The 22,619-nt window shown below is 41.0% G+C and overlaps 3 protein-coding genes across 3 annotated transcripts; 2 read left to right on the forward strand and 1 right to left on the reverse strand.

The window, feature by feature from the left end:
* Positions 1-8,379: 8,379 nt before the first annotated feature.
* Positions 8,380-9,833, forward strand: LOC121055806 (probable F-box protein At4g22165). Its single transcript, XM_040529097.1, has one exon. The coding sequence runs from the start codon at positions 8,394-8,396 to the stop codon at positions 9,744-9,746; it is 1,353 nt and encodes a 450-aa protein (XP_040385031.1). The 5' UTR covers positions 8,380-8,393; the 3' UTR covers positions 9,747-9,833.
* A 2,048-nt stretch (positions 9,834-11,881) lies between these two features.
* LOC121055809 lies at positions 11,882-13,689 on the reverse strand. The gene is made up of 4 exons (XM_040529103.1): positions 12,739-13,689; positions 12,506-12,661; positions 12,303-12,426; positions 11,882-12,230 (listed from the first exon to the last, which is right to left on the reverse strand). Exons 1-4 carry the CDS (start codon positions 12,997-12,999, stop codon positions 12,211-12,213), a joined length of 561 nt encoding a protein of 186 aa, XP_040385037.1. The 5' UTR covers positions 13,000-13,689; the 3' UTR covers positions 11,882-12,210.
* A 5,892-nt stretch (positions 13,690-19,581) lies between these two features.
* Positions 19,582-21,035, forward strand: LOC102704193 (probable F-box protein At4g22165). Its single transcript, XM_015842218.2, has one exon. The coding sequence runs from the start codon at positions 19,596-19,598 to the stop codon at positions 20,946-20,948; it is 1,353 nt and encodes a 450-aa protein (XP_015697704.2). The 5' UTR covers positions 19,582-19,595; the 3' UTR covers positions 20,949-21,035.
* Positions 21,036-22,619: the final 1,584 nt, after the last annotated feature.

Genomic DNA, 22,619 nt, shown 5'->3' on the forward strand with positions numbered 1-22,619 from the left:
ATCTGATTGACGGCACAGGAGCAACGCGATCAAGTTAATCTCAGGAGCGGCGTAACCAGATTGGCGGCATAGGACGACGTTACCAGAGGTAATCGCAGGAGCGGCTAACTAGAGGTAATCTTTTATTCCGTGAAAGATTTTTGTGTTTTGGTTTTCTCTACCATTCACCCACCCTCTGGTAGATCTGTTTAACTCTGTTTCGATCCTACAAGTGGTATCAGAGCCTCGTTTGCATCTTTTTGGATTTTATTTGATCTTCGATAGCCATGGCCAATAGATTTTCAACTAAGCCACATGTTTTCGATGGTACTAATTTTTCCTATTAATGTGATAAGATGCAATCTTACATTATGGCTGAGGATTATGATATTTGGTTAAAAGTTGAAAATTCCTATGAAATTCCTGATCAGATTAATACTGCTGCTCAAAAACTCAATTTGAAAACAACTGCAAAGCTCGTAATATTTTATTGAGTGGAATTTCTCATTCGGATTTTGATTGAGTCTCACATCTTAAAACTGCCGATGAGATTTGGAATGCTTTGAAAAATTTTCATCAAGGAACTACAAACATAAAAGAACTTCGTCGAGATCTTTTCAAAAAGGAGTATATCAAATTTGAGATAAAATCTGGAGAGTCTTGGATGATTATCTTGCTCGTTTCAACAAAGTTTTAAGCAATCTTCGATCTGTTGATGCTTCTTTTGAAACAAACTATTCTCAATCTGAAGTTTCTCGACACTTTTTGAATGGTCTTGATATGTCTATTTGGGAGATGAAAGTTACATCTATTCAGGAGTCTGTAGACATGTCTGTTTTGACTTTAGATTCTCTTTACACTAAACTCAAAACACATGAGATGAATATTTTTTCTCGTAAAGTTGATTCTAAATCTAGTGCTTTAGTTTCTCCCTCAACTTCATTGCAAGTTGGTGCTTCATCGTCGAATCCTTCCGTTCTTGATTTGATTAATGCCATGTCCGATGAGCAACTCGAACAATTCAAGGAGGAGGATTTGGCTTTGGCTGCTAACAAAATTTCTCGAGCTATGAATAATGTTAGATACAGGAAAAGAGAAGGTCCAACTCGTTGCTTTGAGTGTGGAGCACTTGATCACATTCGCTGGCATTGTCGTAAGCTTGGGAGAGGCAAGAAGGAAGACAATGGTGGAGACAAGACTGAGAATGACAAGCCTAAGTTCAAGAGCACATTCAAGGGAAGGAAAACCAAGGAGGACATCAAGAAGATGTTGGCTCAAGTCTGCGCTGCCTTTAAGCCACTAAGCGATGTAGATGGAGATAGTGAAGAAGATGAAAATAAAGGAAGACACATCTATGGTGTTTGCCTGATGTCGCGTGATGAATCAGATTCAGAGGGTGAGGACAATGAGGTAAGTTCTCTTTAACAAGCTATTCTTATTTTAAGTGCAAAAACTAAAAAATGTGAGAAGATGTATAAGAAACAAGAGTTTGTAATTGAATCTCTTAATGCTGAAATTGCTAGATTAAAATCTCTTATTCCTAATGATGATGATTGTAAAAATTGTGAGGTTTTGATGCATGAAATTTCAAATATTAGAGATGTCAATGTTTCACATGATTTGAAAAATAGATCTTCTTTTGCTCTTGGTTTTGCCTTGCTTACACGCACTTGTGATGAGTTATTTTTAACTAGAAAGATGTTGAAAAAATATCAAACTGCTTTTTTTTGCTAATTTGATGTTTAACGTGCTTTGTGCTAAAAAGTTAAAACAACAGCCTAATGTTTTGGGTTGCTCAACATGCACATCAAACAAGATGAAGCTAAAATTTGCTTTAGCTCGTGTTGAGTACATGGAAGAAATTGTGAAAACTAACGAAGTGATTTCTTGCCCCAAATGTCGCAATAGCAAAAGTGTCAAGGTTGATTGTAAAAACTGTGCTGATCTTGAAAAAGAGGTTTCTTATTTGAAAAGATTTTCTGATGGTAAGAAACAACTTAACATGATTTTGGATCAATCTAAAGTGACTAGTTGCAATAGGGGTGTTGGTTTCAAAACTTTGACAAAACCAAGTAGTGAAAAAACAATTTTTAAATCTGCTGGCATCATGTCTTCATTGAGTACATCTTCATCAAAGGTTGCGAATGCTAAACCTGCCTTTAGTGCTAAATCTGTTGTTAGTGCTAAGCCAGCCGTTTCACCTGATGCTCATCGTGAGAAGTATATATGCTCTTTTTGTGGAAAAGATGGACACTTGGTTGGTTTTTGTTTTAGACTTGCTCGAAAACAGAAAAAAGAAAGAGAAATTGCTTTTGCAAAATCAAAGTGGCAAAAATCAAGTTTTCCTTCTCGGAGGACGGTTAGACCGACTTTGTACCAGCGATCAGACCGACTATCGGTTAGACCAAATCCACGGTCAGACCGGCTTTAGGCAGTTTCTTCCAACCGAAAATGTTTTGAATTTTCTACTGGTTTTGCTTCTGTTGGTTCTGGTCGTGTGTCTCAGTACTGGGTTCCTAAGTTTTTACTGTCTAACCCAAGTACTTAGTCTTCGACGTCTGCTTTTGTAGTAGGCTTTTTCAATTGTCTATTTTCATGGAGAATTTGGAGTTATTTGTTCTTTTGGCATCAATTGAGGGGGAGATTTTTCGGTTGTTTGTTGTATTTATGTTTTGTTTCTTCTTTTGATTTTGTTTTTGCATACGTTGTGAATTTCTTGCATAGTGTGATTAAAAAAATAAAAAAATTAAAAAATTAAAAAGAGAGCTTTGTTCTATGCTTTAAGTATATTTTTGTGCTTGCTAGCAATACTTGTTAGGTTTTATGGCTACTAGTTTAGCATGTATGTATTTTAGTTTTAATATGAGTCATTGCTTTTACATTTAAGTGATATGATACATGACAAATAATTCTTTTACTTCAATTAAGTAAATATGCAATGTTGATACTAGCACTAATTTGGATGATTGGCATTCATATATATGCTTGTTGGTTTTTGCATTCCTCATATGCTCTTTTAATGTCAAGTGAAAAAAAGAAAAAATATAAAAAGAAAAAAATGAATACCGAATCCTTGGACAGTCTTGACGACAAGGACGTATTCGATGTGAGAAAAATAATGGGTGCCGAATCTTTGGAAACAGTTTTTACGACAAGGACGTACCCGGAATATGTTTGTCTTGACAATGAGCACGTCTTTTGAGAAAGAGTGATTTAACCTTCTTGGCTATATGTGATTGTTTTTTCTCTTTGTTAGTCTAGTAAACATATTGCATTATAAATCATTGAAATCATGAATCTTTAGTGTTGATTTGATCTTAATTGTAATAGATATGATTCATGTTTAAACTTGAATACATGCTTGTTAGCTAACTAGTCATTTTATCTACCTTGTTATTGCAATACATGCTCTTGAATTACTTTTGGTATATTGCAAATGCTCTTAGAAAAAAAAAGGTTCAAGTTAAATTTTGACAAGTTTTGAATATTGCATGGCATATACACTTTCATGTTTCATATTTTTCCTTTTGAAATTCTTCATGAATCATTGTCAAAGGGGAGAAATATACAAAATGCGTCTTGAAAGGGGGGAAACAAAATTTGCTTCGATTTTTAAAATAGTCGATTTTATGTTTTTTTTGACATATTTTGTTTTTTATTTTTCAAGAACAAATTTGCATTTTGGAGTTGCATTTTGGAGTTATTGCCAATGTGTTCATCAAGGGGGAGATTGTAAGATCCCAGTCATGATCGATATTGTGTGATGAACAATTGGCTTGTAAATTGACATAATTTGGTTTGGAGACGGTTGTGGTGTTTGTTTGAGTGTGTGTGACTAATGTGGGTCAGGTTGCGATATCTGCGCCCGGAAGCGGTTTGTTTGTTTCTGTGTGTGCAGGTGACTTGAGGTCAACTGTGGTCAATGGCGAGGACTATGACTAGGTTCAGGGAGGAACTGAGGTCTGGATGGTTGGGATGCGGACCATGACTAAGTTCAGGGAGGAACCGAGGTCAGGATGGTCGGGATGCCATGTGACATAGTTGGATAGAGTTGTGATTCTCGGAGGTCAATATCAGTCAACGGCGGTGGGATCGTGACTAAGCTCAGGGAGGAGCTAAGGTCCGGACGATCAAGAATGCCGGGTGACGATGTTGAATACGAGATGGCACATAGTGAAGGAACACCGTGTGGGATGGAGTCGGAACGGACTTCACATGTTTTTAGTCCCACCTCGTTTCTTGTCTAGTATATTTCGCCGTTATAAACCTAAGCTGAGAGCCCACAATTGCGAAACACCTTGCCTGAAGCTGATGGTTACGTCACTTTATTAATTGATGATGATGATGGCTGTCTCATACTTTTTATATTAATCGAAGGAGGATATATTTTAATAAAAATATGTTTCTAATATTTATAACCCCTCCATTTCGTCGTATATATCATACTCGCTCCGCATACTCCCTCCGTTATGTTTGATTTTTTTACTTGTAATGTTTAACTATTTGTCTTATTCAAAAAAATTATGATAGTATTATTTATTTTGCTTGTGACTTAATTTATTATCAAAAGAATTTTAACCACGACTTGTTATGTTTTATATTGTATTAAATTTTTGAATAAGACGAATGGTCAAATGTTAAAAAAAAGTCAAACATGAAACGGGGGTGGTATCATTTTACTCTACATCACTTTAGATTTGTTGTAAATCAAACATCTTTAAGTTTAACCTATCTAAGTTCTTGAAAAAATATATAGTATTTCTTATACTTCAACTGTGCTCATAAATATTTTCAATACAATTTTTTATTCACTCAATACAAAGTTACCTTTATATTTTTTTAAATAGCAGGTTGGATACAGTTTCACCTCGTCTTTTGATGATTGAATCCGGCAAATGAATTTTCGCATTTGGACAGCTTGCCCTGATCCCTCGTGATGACACTAACCACATCTCCGAGCCATCCTCGGTTTGGTTAACATTCATGAATTTTCTTCCATCCTATCTCTATTACCACTTTCTCCCACGCCCAGGCATAAGGTATACCCTACTGTTTTTCCTATCTCATTCTGTTTAAAAGGTCTAGAGTCTAGTCAATACCATTGTAAGTCTCGTCCATAAGCATGAATATTCAAATAGTTTATATTTAATTAAACTATAGGATATGTATGTTTCGTCATCACTACATAGCATCACCTAACACATGAGACTACGTACCATGGCCTAGTTTTCTGGATCGTCTAGTGTTACAACGCCCACTCCAAGAAGTATATACCTCATGCATCCTCTTTCACCTTACTAGCAGTGCAAGGAGTCTTTAGACGTAGAAGACATGTTCGTTTACCAAACAAATCATTTAAATCCATAGTCCATCGTTTTCTTCCCTATTGAATCCACAACCTTAGTAGAACCAGCCATGACTAGGGTACCGCATTTCGACAATCACACTATGTTAGATAAGTGTTATGGTAACACCGCTATGTGCTACTGAAGGCTCAAAAATATGTTACTGTCATAGTTAGTAACACAACCTATAAGTGATCCTTTAGCTACACACTACAGTAGCACATAACTAGTGTTTTAGGATATGAGATGTGTTACAATCATTTCATACCTTACCGCTTACCACAAGCACAATAACATGTACCGTTCAGCCAATAACACATATTTAGTCACCAGTAACACAAACATTTAAACCAGGTAACAGATATATGGGCACTAGCAACACAAATCCACGTATCTACTAGTAACAAGTTTCATACCCATAATAGCACAATAGTATGATTAAAAATACCGCTATGAAAAACATAGTCTTAATTTTTCAGAATGTACAAACATATTCCTTATAAAAAATTTATAGGCACCACAACTCTAGAATAACATAGAATCAACATGACACACTAGCTGTATTGCACTGCATGTGAACCTGAAAATATAATTTACATCAATCTATAGGAAGTTTCTATAAGACAGTTTCTAAATGCTTCCAAGACTACATTGTACGTTTGCCGCTTGATCCATTCCTGGGATAAGCACCTGACCAGTCATGTTTTCCAAGTTAAATTGATCATGTACTTGTATGTGTATACCTTGGTTTGATTGCTTCACACAAAACCTTGGATGTTTAGAGGTACCTGCAGCTGACCAATATGAAGTGAAGATATTTCATTATTAGACCATAGAAGTTGAATACTTGACAGTTTGCATAAACAATGCATCAAATAAGACGTTAGCTACAGAATGAGTTAAATCCAAAATAAAAGTATTTAAGACATGTTATCTGTGGTTTGGAAAGGTGCCCTTGTAATCTTGCAAAATCTGAATTTACAGTAAGCTTCATTCTTTTGTTTTTGTTTTAGCCAGAACAAAATGTGCAGTTGGCCTTGTTTAGTTCCCAAAAAGTTTCTCTAAAAACATCACATCAAATCTTTAGACATCTAAATAAAGCATTAAACATAGATGAATCAAAAAACTAATTACACAGTTATGTAAGAAATAACGAGACGAATTTTTTAAGACTAATTAGTGCATGATTAGCCATAAGTACTACAGTAACCAACATGTACTAATGACAGATTAATTAGACTCAAAAGATTCGTCTCGCGGTTTTCATGCGGAATCTAAAATTTGTTTTATAATTAGACTATGTTTAATACTTCAAATATATGTTCAAAAACTTGATGTGATGTTTTTGTAAAAAATATTTACAAACTAAACAACCCCTTAGATGATAAGCTGCATGGGTAAACAATGCAAAAGAAAAAGGCTACTCTAGAATAGTGACAGATCTAGGGCTGGTGCCGGAGAAGCCAAGAACACCCACAAACATCCTATTCTAAGGTATATATGTGAAAAATGGAAAATAACTCATATGAAGAGGAAAAAAAAAGAGGAACGTCACTTATATTGTATATTTGATATGGTAATTGTATGTATTTAAACAGATTTATATAAGTTTGACCACTCATTCAGAATCCTAGATGCAACACTGCTCTAGAAACAAGACATTTTTTCTAGGAATAAAAAACAACAATGACTTCCCACAACTAAGAATTATAAAAGGTGGGGTTTTAAAACAGGAGATAATTTAGCCATTGCAAGCTACTCCCCGTGTTTTATAATGTAAAATGTTTGACTTTTTTATTGCAATATTTGACTATTTGTCTTATTTAAAAAATTATGAAAATAATCATTTATTTTGCTTGTGACTTACTTTATTATCAAAAGAACTTTAAGCACGACTTGTTATTTTTTATATATGTACTAAATTTTTAAATAAGACGAATAATAAACGTTGTAACCAAAAAAGTCAAACATGTGACGAAACAGAGGTAGCACTAAGCTAGTCAGATGGTAGTAGATAACAAAGCTGAATATAATCTTTCAGGGTTAATGTAGGAGGCAACACTAGAGCTTTGACGTATATTTTCTACACATAAACAGACTGCATTTGCAATAACAATGTGTTTTGCTGAACCCCTGAAAGAGTCCAGAAGAAAGCATTTTTAAATAACAGATAATGAATATTGAGCTTAGACTACTTTGAGTTCACCGTACGTGCCCCATCAGCAACACCATCGAGCAGACGAGGATGTCGAAGGCGAGGCCGCCGCATCAGCTGGTGGCGCGGCCATGGCCTCCTTCCCAAACCTGCCGCCTGCCGGCCCATCCGCGTCGCCACCGTCGCAGCTGTCTCCTCCTCACCGTCTATGGTGGCCGTCAAGCTCGCCGGCGCCTCCTGCAGTGGTCGACGACGTCCATATCTTGAGGAGCTCATCGGTGACAGGATCCGCTTGCTTTAGTTGCTTAATGCCATCCTCCGATTTCCCAGCTCCCGCCATTCTGCGAGGTCACCGTGCCCCATCAGCAACACCATCGAGCAGACGAGGAGGAAGGATAAGCTTCCGGGGGGGTGGAGCTGGTGAGGCGGCAGCGCGTGCACTACCAGTACGATGGGGACGGGGGCGCGGAGGAGGCGGAGGATTGCGGCATCCTTGAAGTCGATCCATGCGATGGTGAAAGAGCTGGAGGAGTGTGCGGTGGAGTCCGCCGGCGACCATGGCCGCGCGTCGGCGCGAGCATAGATGCTGGCGTGGCAAAGGGTCTTGGTCGGCCGCGGCGACGATGTCGATCGGTGCATGCGGCTACTCCACTGCCGGTGAGTTCCCCATATTGTTCAACCTTTGCAGACCTGGATGGATCCGTGTGAGCCACTATCCGATTCCGAGCGCAGCTGGGAGTTCTCCGGCAACAAGTCTGATTCAGAGTCGGATTTGTCCTTTTTTTTTTCAGGAAAAACGAGTTCCCGCGATGTCCGTGTCGGTTTCCGGCGCTGCACTTCAGTTCTATAAAGGTATGCCTTGCGCCTGCTCCGCTCCATCAAAGTTTGCAGCTTTGCAAAAAGTTCACCGTCCAATGGCGTCCTGCAGTATAAGTTTAGGAGATCTAGCAAAATGCCTACAGAAATTGTGGCACCTACTCTTCGATGTTTTGTCCAAGATCCAAGCGCTTGCTCCCAGTTTTCACGAGGGTGATCAACCATCAATGGCAGAGACCGTGACGGCAAATCCTTTACCAGAGCTGCCTCAGGACATGTTAGTGGAGATATTTTCCCTCCTGGAGATCCCTGACCTCGTGCGCGCAGGATCAGTCTGCAACTCCTGGCGCTCCGCCTACAATGAGACGCGCAGCCTTGGGATCTACAAGCTGTCCCAGACGCCGTGCCTTCTCTACACCTCCGAATCCGCCGGGGACAGCGCCGTGTGCCTCTACAGCCTCGTCGAGAAGAGGCAGTACATGTTCACTCTCCCAGACCCCCCTGTTCGCAGCAGGTTCCTGATCGGGTCCTCCCTTGGCTGGTTGGTCACAGTGGATGCCTCGTCTGAGATGCACCTAGTCAATCCGATCACGGGGCAGCAAATCGCCCTGCCTTCTGTCGCCACGATCGAGCATATCGAGCCCATCTTCAATGAGTCCGGTGCCATCCACAAGTATGAGCTCTCATGGTATAGCGGATCAAGGGTTATTCGTACCGAGCCATCAGTTTTCACCCTTGGCGAGCTACGGGACTATATGTACTACAAGGCCTTCGTGTTTTTTGATACATCCGCAAAAAGTTACCTCGTGGTGCTGATCCACTGCCCATTGTCCCAGCTTTCGTTCGCGAGGGTTGGGGACGATGAGTGGACCTGGATTCCACCACGCACTTTCTACGATGACTGCATCTACGTGGATGGCCATTTGTATGCATCCACAGAGGGGGAGGTACACGTGTTCGATCTCAGTGGCCCCGTGGTCACCATGAAGACGATCATTGGAAAGGTACCACTCGATTCTGTTTATAACAAGATGTACATTGTACAAGCCCCATGGGGTGGTCTTCTGAACGTCTGGAGGACATACGAGGACAATGACGATCTGGATGACCCGGATGCGCGGAATACTGGGGAAATTAAGATATTTAGTATTGATGCCACGGAGAAAAAGCGCGTGGAGATAAAAAACCTGGATGGCCACGCGTTATTTCTAGGCCTTAACCAATCACTCTGTCTCAGCACCAAGGAATACCGAAGTCTTAAGGAGAATTATACATATTTTGCTGATGACAATGATCTCTGGCTATTTGGATTTAGGGAGAACCGTCGTGATATTGGATTGTTTGATTTGAAAACTAATAGCAGAGAGGAACTTGTGGCTCCTCAGCTTTGGTCCAACTTTCCGGCCCCCGTATGGATTACACCTAGTTTTGCAAAGATTCTTCCTGTGTAAGAAGTAGCTTTTTAAATTTTCTTTGTTTAACCAATTTATGTGTAAATTTACGAGCGGAAAACTGAAGGGTGAATGAGAAAGTTAAGTTGCTGCATTTTTGTTATTTGTACCAGTTTTTTTAACTGTTTTGATTCAGTCGCAATTCTCATGTCGAATTTTCTTCTAATGACAACTTCGTAGTAAAGTTGTAGGAAATAATCTTTCTTGCAAATATCAATAGAGTAATTGAGATTCAATGGTTGTGTAATCAATGCCTTAGCTGTTTGAACCCATCCCTTAGGTTTGATTTTAGTCTGAATGTCAACTAGTTTTGTTTTAGTTTAGTCCCACCTCGTTTACCTTTTTTTTTCATAAAGGAAGCTTTTATTGGCCTGGTCAGCTCAGACAGTTCTGCATCAACATTGCAACGAATAGAAGGGCGTTTTGAGGACTGAGATTCTTTCGTTAACTTTCTGGTGTTTATACAAAATACAGGCTAATTGTAGATTTTGTAGTGTCAAAATGTCCAATTGAAGCCCAGTAGCCTACCGATGCTGAAAAATGAAAATGACCAACAAAGCTGAAGAGGGAAAAAAAAAAGAGAAGTATTACTCCCACATTTCATAGCATAAGTCACTTTGGTTTTACTCTAAATCAAACATCTTTGTAAGTTTAATTAAAATTATAGAAAAACACAACAATATTTTTAACCCAAAAATAAATATAATATAGAAATATATCCAATGATGAATTTAATGAAACTAACTCGATGCTGAAGATGTTAGTACAATCTTATATAAGTTTTGGTCAACTTGAAGAGTTTTGATTTAAAACAAGTTTAAAAAGGACTTAATATGAAACAGAAGAAGAAATCTAAAATGTGACATACTATGAAAGATAGGAAGTAGTCACTACTATAGCACATATGCACCATCAACGAGAAAAGAATCGATCATTCCTTGCGTAGAAAATTTAATGTTGCTAAATTTTCTATAAACTTAATCAAACTTAAAAATTTGACGTTGATAAGGTTAAAATAGCTTATAATATAAAATAAAGGGAGCAGTAATCATAATATTAGCTTTCCTTGTGCACCACCAACCCAGCTTATTTGAAGAGTCTAGGCCCTACAAATTTTCTGATTCATATAAGAAAAGAAGCAAATGAACGGGATGCTGCTGAAGAGCCGTGTGTTTACTTGAAATAATAAAAAAAGATCTGTTCAACAACTTTGAATTAATGTTGACCGTTAAAAACTTGATCGGACGGCTCAGATCGCTCCATATGACCATACAACCCACTCAACCGTTGGCGGCTACGCAGCGAAGGCTAAGCACCAATGTAGTACGCACCCCTTCCCGCCGGCGGCCGCCGTAGCGGCGGCTGCGGAGTCAGCGGCTCGGCGCACCCCGACCCCCACCCCTACCGCTCCTATATCCTCTGCGATCCACGCGGCCGCCGATCCGCGCCTCGCCGCGTCGGCCTGCCGGCGCCGGGGAGCCGCACGGCGCGCTCCCCTCCCTGCTCCACGCTAGTCGCGCATGGCCTCGCCTTGAGAGTTGGGGTCGAGGGCGACGACTTCGTCTGGACCTCTGGTCCGGGCCTGCGAGGCGCGTGGCTGACGCGCGCAGGGCGTTCGACGGGATGCCCGACCGGGACCTCGTCGCCTGGGGCGTCATGCTTGGCGGGTAACGCGCCGTGTTCATCTTCATTTGTTAATTCGCCCGTCTCGAATCCTGTCTGTTTGATCTGTCCCACATCATGTTCTGTGCTGTGCTTCAAAATGGTTTATTCGGTAATGCTTACCTTCTTGCACTTCGTTGATAGTTCAATGCGCTGCACACGGAGAATGTTTTGTATGCCTGCATTTTGAACCGAGTTTAACTATATAATCAATCTTATCATCCTGAGCAAGAGTGTTATTTCTGAATCCTGATTAATATAGTTATGGGCATGTATTCACTCAGAATCTGAATCGGGCATAGGCACCGTTGGCAACAATGTGGAGTCTAAAAATATATACTGAAATTTCATCGACCTATGAAATAACTCTAGGTTTGTAGGAGCACAACGTGTAAATGTTAAATCGATTTATTCGAAAATTGGTACAAATGTTGGAAGTTGAAATTTCTCAGCTTAAAAACTGGGCCGTTCATTTTCTTGCTTGAGATTTTGGAAATTGACACCATAATATCTTTGCATATGGTTTACTGAAATTCGAGGTGCACGAGGGGGAAACACATTAATTTCTATTCCAGCCTAACTCTAAAGTATTTGAGCAAACTAATTATATGCTCTTGCATATTTACATCCATTTATTACACATATGAGCTAACATCAATAGCTAAAAGGAACTAATGACAGCTATCAAGTTTTCCTTCTAATTTCATCTAGACCTCTACCAATCTAACAAAAGTAAAATAGACAGCCCTTTCTTCTAATTTCGTCTAGACCTCCATCAAATGGACAAGCCTTTCTTCCAATTTCACCTGGACCTCCACCAATCTGACAAAAGTAAAATATGCATTAGACCATATTTAAATAGAAAAAAAAATTCATGTTAGGGATAGAACTAACCTGCTGGTAGGGTGTGGCAGTAGTGTGTATGCAGTTCCAAATCACGTGCCTTGCAAACATATATAGGACACTCTTGACAGGCAATAAGCGGCCGACCCTTGTGTTTGTGACAATGCAAGATCATCTGTGTGTAGGAATCACAGTGTCATTGTTCTGAAAATTAAAGTTGCATTGAAAGCACAAAACGCATCATGTTTACCAACCTCTTTGCGCTGAATTTTGTTGGTGATATTAAAAATGTGATCCTCGAAGAAACAGATGTGGCAGGTAACTTTAGAAGGATCAGTTGCTGATGATCTGCAGTAATCGATGTACTGATCCTCCACTTCAAACGGCACCGCTTCACCGTTAATAGTTAACTGTTCACGTATGGGCCGGGTGAGTTAAGCTGTTCGGTCGCGGGAGGTTTTCAAGTCAAGCTGTTCTTTTTAGTTACCTGTTCGCGCGTGTGCTGAGGCTCCGCGGCGGCAGGTTTTGAAGTCAGGTGGTTCTTCTTCTTGCGAGACGTTCGGTGGAGCCAGGCTTGATTTCCTACCGCTCGACGTGTATTGGCCACGCCGTCGGCAACAGCTGTCGAAGGCGAGGCCGCCGCATCAGCTGGTGGCGCGGCCGTGGGCATGGAAAGCCGGGTGTCTGGCGCGCAGTCGCGGCGCCTGTCCGAAGCCGAACGCTCTGGCTTGCTTGCTTCCCCTCCCATGCCTTCTTCCCCTTCGCTCCGGTGGGTTTGAAGACAGGCGGCAGTGGGCAGCGCAGTGCTTCTCAGCGGAATCTTGCCTTGGCGAGCTGCGGTTCTTGGCTTGCCGCCGCCGGGAAATGGCTGCAGGGTGGCGGAGGAGGTCGGCGAGAGGTTCTTGGCGGAGCTTGCAGCGGCGCCACCGTCAGCGTCGGCGGCGCAGAGCTTCTCGGAGGAATCTTGGCCTGGCCAACTGCGGCTATTTGCTCGCCGGCGCCGTGAAATGGGGTGCAGGGTGGTGGCCGAGGTCGGCGAGAGGTTCTTGGTGGAGCTTCAGCGGCGACGCAGAGGTCAGCGTGGGCGGCGACGCAGAGGGTCGATGAGGAGCTTCTTGCCGTCGGCGCCTCGTCCGTGGGAGTTCTGGGCGAGAGGAACCTCTTCTTGCCGCCGCCGTAGCTGTGCTCCGGCGATTCTCGGCGCGGATCCTCGGTTGTCGCCGCGTCCTCGGAGATTCTGGATTTCTTGGCCACCGATGCTGTCGTCCGTGGCTGCGCCGCACGGACCTGCTTTCGGCGGTGCTTTCTTCGTCTCCGGCCGCGGTTTGTTGAAAGCTCCTCCGGTGGGTGCTTGGCCGGAGAATTTGGTGCAGGGTCGTCGGCGCTGGTTTCTACGGCTGAGGACGGCGAGGTTCTCGATTTTGGGAGACAAGAAACAGAGGAGTGGAGAGGAGAGCGTCGGAGAAGACGAAGAGGGAAGGCTGCTCTCTTTATAATGTTCGTTCGAGGCTTCTCTTTCCTGGGCCGTCTCTTTCCTGGGCCGAACCTGCTTGCTGAATTTGAGGGGGAGATTTTTCGGTTGTTTGTTGTATTTATGTTTTGTTTCTTCTTTTGATTTTGTTTTTGCATACATTGTGAATTTCTTGCATAGTGTGATTAAAAAAACAAAAAAAATTAAAAAATTAAAAAGAGAGCTTTGTTCTATGCTTTAAGTATATTTTTGTGCTTGCTAGCAATACTTGTTAGGTTTTGTGGCTACTAGTTTAGCATGTATGTATTTTAGTTTTAATATGAGTCATTGCTTTTACATTTAAGTGATATGATACATGACAAATAATTCTTTTACTTCAATTAAGTAAATATGCAATGTTGATACTAGCACTAATTTGGATGATTGGCATTCATATATATGCTTGTTGGTTTTTGCATTCCTCATATGCTCTTTTAATGTCAAGTGAAAAAAAGAAAAAATAGAAAAAGAAAAAATGAATACCGAATCCTTGGACAGTCTTGACGACAAGGACGTATTCGATGTGAGAAAAATAATGGGTGCCGAATCTTTGGAAACAATTTTTACGACAAGGACGTACCCGGAATATGTTTGTCTTGACAATGAGCACGTCTTTTGAGAAAGAGTGATTTAACCTTCTTGGCTATATGTGATTGTTTTTTCTCTTTGTTAGTCTAGTAAACATATTGCATTATAAATCATTGAAATCATGAATCTTTAGTGTTGATTTGATCTTAGTTGTAATAGATATGATTCATGTTTAAACTTGAATACATGCTTGTTAGCTAACTAGTCATTTTGTCTACCTTGTTATTGCAATACATGCTCTTGAATTACCTTTGGTATATTGCAAATGCTCTTAGAAAAAAAAAAGGTTCAAGTTAAATTTTGACAAGTTTTGAATATTGCATGGCATATACACTTTCATGTTTCATATTTTTCCTTTTGAAATTCTTGATGAATCATTGTCAAAGGGGAGAAATATACAAAATGCGTCTTGAAAGGGGGGAAACAAAATTTGCTTCGATTTTTAAAATAGTCGATTTTATGTTTTTTTGACATATTTTGTTTTTTATTTTTCAAGAACAAATTTGCATTTTGGAGTTGCATTTTGGAGTTATTGCCAATGTGTTCATCAAGGGGGAGATTGTAAGATCCCAGTCATGATCGATATTGTGTGATGAACAATTGGCTTGTAAATTGACATAATTTGGTTTGGAAACGGTTGTGGTGTTTGTGTGAGTGTGTGTGACTAATGTGGGTCAGGTTGCGATATCTGCGCCCGGAAGCGGTTTGTTTGTTTCTGTGTGTGCAGGTGACTTGAGGTCAACTTTGGTCAATGGCGAGGACTATGACTAGGTTCAGGGAGGAGCTGAGGTCTGGATGGTTGGGATGCGGACCATGACTAAGTTCAGGGAGGAACCGAGGTCAGGATGGTCGGGATGCCATGTGACATGGTTGGATAGAGTTGTGATTCTCGGAGGTCAATATCAGTCAACGGCGGTGGGATCGTGACTAAGCTCAGGGAGGAGCTAAGGTCCGGACGATCAAGGATGCCGGGTGACGATGTTGAATACGAGATGGCACATAGTGAAGGAACACCGTGTGGGATGGAGTCGGAACGGACTTCACATGTTTTTAGTCCCACCTCGTTTCTTGTCTAGTATATTTCGCCGTTATAAACCTAAGCTGAGAGCCCACAATTGCGAAACACCTTGCCTGAAGCTGATGGTTACGTCACTTTATTAAATGATGATGATGATGGCTGTCTCATACTTTTTATATTAATCGAAGGAGGATATATTTTAATAAAAAATATGTTTCTAATATTTATAACCCCTCCATTTCGTCGTATATATCATACTCGCTCCGCATACTCCCTCCGTTATGTTTGATTTTTTTACTTGTAATGTTTAATTATTTGTCTTATTCAAAAAAAATATGATAGTATTATTTATTTTGCTTGTGACTTAATTTATTATCAAAAGAATTTTAACCACGACTTGTTATGTTTTATATTGTATTAAATTTTTGAATAAGACGAATGGTCAAATGTTGAAAAAAAAAGTCAAACATGAAACGGGGGTGGTATCATTTTACTCTACATCACTTTAGATTTGTTGTAAATCAAACATCTTTAAGTTTAACCTATCTAAGTTCTTGAAAAAATATATAGTATTTCTTATACTTCAACTGTGCTCATAAATATTTTCAATACAATTTTTTATTCACTCAATACAAAGTTACCTTTATATTTTTTTAAATAGCAGGTTGGATACAGTTTCACCTCGTCTTTTGATGATTGAATCTGGCAAATGAATTTTCGCATTTGGACAGCTTGCCCTGATCCCTCGTGATGACACTAACCACATCTCCGAGCCATCCTCGGTCTGGTTAACATTCATGAATTTTCTTCCATCCTATCTCTATTACCACTTTCTCCCACGCCCAGGCATAAGGTATACCCTACTGTTTTTCCTATCTCATTCTGTTTAAAAGGTTTAGAGTCTAGTCAATACCACTGTTAGTCTCGTCCATAAGCATGAATATTCAAATAGTTTATATTTAATCAAACTATAGGATATGTATGTTTCGTCATCACTACATAGCATCACCTAACACATGAGACTACGTACCATGGCCTAGTTTTCTGGATCGTCTAGTGTTACAACGCCCACTCCAAGGAGTATATACCTCATGCATCCTCTTTCACCTTACTAGCAGTGCAAGGAGTCTTTAGACGTAGAAGACATGTTCGTTTACCAAACAAATCATTTAAATCCATAGTCCATCGTTTTCTTCCCTATTGAATCCACAACCTTAGTAGAACCAGCCATGACTAGGGTACCGCATTTCGACAATCACACTATGTTAGATAAGTGTTATGGTAACACCGCTATGTGCTACTGAAGGCTCAAAAATATGTTACTGTCATAGTTAGTAATACAACCTATAAGTGATCCTTTAGCTACACACTACAGTAGCACATAACTAGTGTTTTAGGATATGAGATGTGTTACAATCATTTCATACCTTACCGCTTACCACAAGCACAATAACATGTACCGTTCAGCCAATAACACATATTTAGTCACCAGTAACACAAACATTTAAACCAGGTAACAGATATATGGGCACTAGCAACACAAATCCACGTATCTACTAGTAACAAGTTTCATACCCATAATAGCACAACAGTATGATTAAAAATACCGCTATGAAAAACATAGTCTTAATTTTTCAGAATGTACAAACATATTCCTTATAAAAAATTTATAGGCACCACAACTCTAGAATAACATAGAATCAACATGACACACTAGCTGTATTGCACTGCATGTGAACCTGAAAATATAATTTACATCAATCTACAGGAAGTTTCTATAAGACAGTTTCTAAATGCTTCCAAGACTACATTGTACGTTTGCCGCTTGATCCATTCCTGGGATAAGCACCTGACCAGTCATGTTTTCCAGGTTAAATTGATCATGTACTTGTATGTGTATACCTTGGTTTGATTGCTTCACACAAAACCTTGGATGTTTAGAGGTACCTGCAGCTGACCAATATGAAGTGAAGATATTTCATTATTAGACCATAGAAGTTGAGTACTTGACAGTTTGCATAAACAATGCATCAAATAAGACGTTAGCTACAGAATGAGTTAAATCCAAAATAAAAGTATTTAAGACATGTTATCTGTGGTTTGGAAAGGTGCCCTTGTAATCTTGCAAAATCTGAATTTACAGTAAGCTTCATTCTTTTGTTTTTGTTTTAGCCAGAACAAAATGTGCAGTTGGCCTTGTTTAGTTCCCAAAAAGTTTCTCTAAAAACATCACATCAAATCTTTAGACATCTAAATAAAGCATTAAACATAGATGAATCAAAAAACTAATTACACAGTTATGTAAGAAATAACAAGACGAATTTTTTAAGACTAATTAGTGCATGATTAGCCATAAGTACTACAGTAACCAATATGTGCTAATGACAGATTAATTAGACTCAAAAGATTCGTCTCGCGGTTTTCATGCGGAATCTAAAATTTGTTTTATAATTAGACTATGTTTAATACTTCAAATATATGTTCAAAAACTTGATGTGATGTTTTTGTAAAAAAAATTTACAAACTAAACAACCCCTTAGATGATAAGCTGCATGGGGAAACAATGCAAAAGAAAAAGGCTACTCTAGAATAGTGACAGATCTAGGGTTGGTGCCGGTGAAGCCAAGAACACCCACAAACATTCTATTCTAAGGTATATATGTGAAAAATGGAAAATAACTCATATGAAGAGAAAAAAAAAAGAGGAACGTCACTTATATTGTATATTTGATATGGTAATTGTATGTATTTAAACAGATTTATATAAGTTTGACCACTCATTCATAATCCTAGATGCAACACTGCTCTACAAACAAGACATTTTTTCTAGGAATAAAAAGCAACAATGACTTCCCACAACCAAGAATTATAAAAGGTGGGGTTTTAAAACAGGAGATAATTTAGCCATTGCAAGCTACTCCCCGTGTTTTATAATGTAAAATGTTTGACTTTTTTATTGCAATATTTGACTATTTGTCTTATTCAAAAAATTATGAAAATAATCATTTATTTTGCTTGTGACTTACTTTATTATCAAAAGAACTTTAAGCATGACATGTTATTTTTTATATATGTACTAAATTTTTGAATAAGACGAATAATAAACGTTGTAACCAAAAAAGTCAAACATGTGACGAAACAGAGGTAGCACTAAGCTAGTCAGATGGTAGTAGATAACAAAGCTGAATATAATCTTTCAGGGTTAATGTAGGAGGCAACACTAGAGCTTTGACGTATATTTTCTACACATAAACAGAATGCATTTGCAATAACAATGTGTTTGCCTGAACCCCTGAAAGAGTCCAGAAGAAAGCATTTTTAAATAACAGATAATGAATATTGAGCTTAGACTACTTTGAGTTCACCGTACGTGCCCCATCAGCAACACCATCGAGCAGACGAGGATGTCGAAGGCGAGGCCGCCGCATCAGCTGGTGGCGCGGCCATGGCCTCCTTCCCAAACCTGCCGCCTGCCGGCCCATCCGCGTCGCCACCGTCGCAGCTGTCTCCTCCTCACCGTCTATGGTGGCCGTCAAGCTCGCCGGCGCCTCCTGCAGTGGTCGACGACGTCCATATCTTGAGGAGCTCATCGGTGACAGGATCCGCTTGCTTTAGTTGCTTAATGCCATCCTCCGATTTCCCAGCTCCCGCCATTCTGCGAGGTCACCGTGCCCCATCAGCAACACCATCGAGCAGACGAGGAGGAAGGATAAGCTTCCGGGGGGGTGGAGCTGGTGAGGCGGCAGCGCGTGCACTACCAGTACGATGGGGACGGGGGCGCGGAGGAGGCGGAGGATTGCGGCATCCTTGAAGTCGATCCATGCGATGGTGAAAGAGCTGGAGGAGTGTGCGGTGGAGTCCGCCGGCGACCATGGCCGCGCGTCGGCGCGAGCATAGATGCTGGCGTGGCAAAGGGTCTTGGTCGGCCGCGGCGACGATGTCGATCGGTGCATGCGGCTACTCCACTGCCGGTGAGTTCCCCATATTGTTCAACCTTTGCAGACCTGGATGGATCCGTGTGAGCCACTATCCGATTCCGAGCGCAGCTGGGAGTTCTCCGGCAACAAGTCTGATTCAGAGTCGGATTTGTCCTTTTTTTTTTCAGGAAAAACGAGTTCCCGCGATGTCCGTGTCGGTTTCCGGCGCTGCACTTCAGTTCTATAAAGGTATGCCTTGCGCCTGCTCCGCTCCATCAAAGTTTGCAGCTTTGCAAAAAGTTCACCGTCCAATGGCGTCCTGCAGTATAAGTTTAGGAGATCTAGCAAAATGCCTACAGAAATTGTGGCACCTACTCTTCGATGTTTTGTCCAAGATCCAAGCGCTTGCTCCCAGTTTTCACGAGGGTGATCAACCATCAATGGCAGAGACCGTGACGGCAAATCCTTTACCAGAGCTGCCTCAGGACATGTTAGTGGAGATATTTTCCCTCCTGGAGATCCCTGACCTCGTGCGCGCAGGATCAGTCTGCAACTCCTGGCGCTCCGCCTACAATGAGACGCGCAGCCTTGGGATCTACAAGCTGTCCCAGACGCCGTGCCTTCTCTACACCTCCGAATCCGCCGGGGACAGCGCCGTGTGCCTCTACAGCCTCGTCGAGAAGAGGCAGTACATGTTCACTCTCCCAGACCCCCCTGTTCGCAGCAGGTTCCTGATCGGGTCCTCCCTTGGCTGGCTGATCACAGTGGATGCCTCGTCTGAGATGCACCTAGTCAATCCGATCACGGGGCAGCAAATCGCCCTGCCTTCTGTCGCCACGATCGAGCATATCGAGCCCATCTTCAATGAGTCCGGTGCCATCCACAAGTATGAGCTCTCATGGTATAGCGGATCAAAGGTTTATCGTACCGAGCCATCAGTTTTCACCCTTGGCGAGCTACGGGACTATATGTACTACAAGGCCTTCGTGTTTTTTGATACATCCGTAAAAAGTTACCTCGTGGTGCTGATCCACTGCCCATTGTCCCAGCTTTCGTTCGCGAGGGTTGGGGACGATGAGTGGACCTGGATTCCACCACACACTTTCTACGATGATTGCATCTACGTGGATGGCCATTTGTATGCATGCACAGAGGGGGAGGTACACGTGTTCGATCTCAGTGGCCCCGTGGTCACCATGAAGACGATCATTGGAAAGGCACCACGTTATTCTTTTTGTGACAAGATGTACATTGTACAAGCCCCATGGGGTGGTCTTCTGAACGTCTGGAGGTTGTACGGCAATAATGACGATCCGGATGACCCGGATGCGCGGAATACTGGGGAAATTAAGATATTTAGTATTGATGCCACGGAGAAAAAGCGCGTGGAGATAAAAAACCTGGATGGCCACGCGTTATTTCTGGGCCTTAACCAATCACTCTGTCTCAGCACCAAGGAATACCGAAGTCTTAAGGAGAATTATACATATTTTGCTGATGACAATGATCTCTGGCTATTTGGATTTAGGGAGAACCGTCGTGATATTGGATTGTTTGATTTGAAAACTAATAGCAGAGAGGAACTTGTGGCTCCTCAGCTTTGGTCCAACTTTCCGGCCCCCGTATGGATTACACCTAGTTTTGCAAAGATTCTTCCTGTGTAAGAAGTAGCTTTTTAAATTTTCTTTGTTTAACCAATTTATGTGTAAATTTACGAGCGGAAAACTGAAGGGTGAATGAGAAAGTTAAGTTGCTGCATTTTTGTTATTTGTACCAGTTCTTTTAACTGTTTTGATTCAGTCGCAATTCTCATGTCGAATTTTCTTCTAATGACAACTTCGTAGTAAAGTTGTAGGAAACAATATTACTTGCAAATATCAATAGAGTAATTGAGATTGAATGGTTGTGTAATCAATGCCTTAGCTGTTTGAACCCATCCCTTAGGTTTGATTTTAGTCCGAATATCAACTAGTTTTGTTTTAGTTTAGTGCCACCTCGTTTACCTAGTATAACTCTCATGACTTTATACACTGATGGCTGAACAGCTCGGCGAGAAACATCGAAGAGCTAACTAAGCATTCTCTGATACGGTTACGTTGTTCATGCATCGCGTGTATTCTTGCGGCATATTTTGTTTGAGAAGGGATCAGCAAGCTTTTGTTTGTCGTTGGGCCTTATTTTGCCTTCATTTTTTTTATTCAAATCCAACAACACACCAATACACCATAGTTTTTTTTAGCCTCCATACAAAGTTAGAAATATGTCCTTTTCATATTATAAAATTTTCTAGTTTTGCTTAAATTCATATGGATGCTAAATCTATATATATAAATTATATACATTCATCAATTGAAAAATTTAGATAAGACTAGAAAGTCTTACAATATGAAACGAGGTAGTAGTAGTAATCTTTATTTTAAAAAAGTCCAACAACACACGATAGTTTTTTTGGGCAACTGTATAATTGGCCCTATTTAGACTTCAATTGCGGATTTAGTCTTATTTTTTTCACTTTGTAGATTTACCCCCGCTTTTTAAAAATGAAGCTGATGTTTAGCCCTACTCCGTTAAGCTAGGTTAACAGTGTTAAGTGAGGAAAAATTAGACGTATTTACCCTTGCACATTTAACCCTGTTTTGTGAGTATTATTTGCATATTTGGCCCTGTTTTTACACATGTGTCTACTTTAAAATTTTGACTAAAATTTAAAATACATTCGATTAAAATTTAAATAAATTTGAGTAAAGTTTGATAAATTTGACTAAAATTTAAAATACATTCTTTTAAAATTTGAACAAGTTTTTAATGTTGTCATTCATAAGCATGCCATTGAGTTTATCAATAGAAACTTGAGCTGCCTCATCCCGGTCAAACTGAACAAAGCCACGCGCTGGCCGCCGCCGCCCTTGCCGCCGTGCGCCTGCTCGCCGCCGCCGCGCCGTCGCATGCCCTGGCCGCGCGCACTGGCTGCCGCCGCACCGCCGTGAGCCCCGGCCGCGCATGCCCTAGCCGCCGCGCGCGCTGGCCCTTGCTGTCACGCGCCTACTCGCCGTCGCCGCGCCGCCGCACGCCCTGGCCGCACGCACTGGCTGCCGCCGCGTCGCTGCGAGCCCTGGTCGCGTGCGCCTGCTCGTCGCTGCCCTTGTCGCCGGAGTGCTCGCCGCCGTTCTAACCAGGAGGGAGGGGAGCAGATAGGCTTATAATGTAGAGAGGGGCATTGTTGTCATTTCGCGTGTTTTTTTTCTTTTTTTTCTATTTTTCTATTGACAATACTCACGGTAAATTAACAGTAGGGCCAAACGAGAGCTTCAATTTTGAAAAGCGAGGTTAAATCT

Source organism: Oryza brachyantha, chromosome 11 (genome assembly GCF_000231095.2).
Source record: "Oryza brachyantha chromosome 11, ObraRS2, whole genome shotgun sequence".
NCBI lineage: Eukaryota > Viridiplantae > Streptophyta > Magnoliopsida > Poales > Poaceae > Oryza > Oryza brachyantha.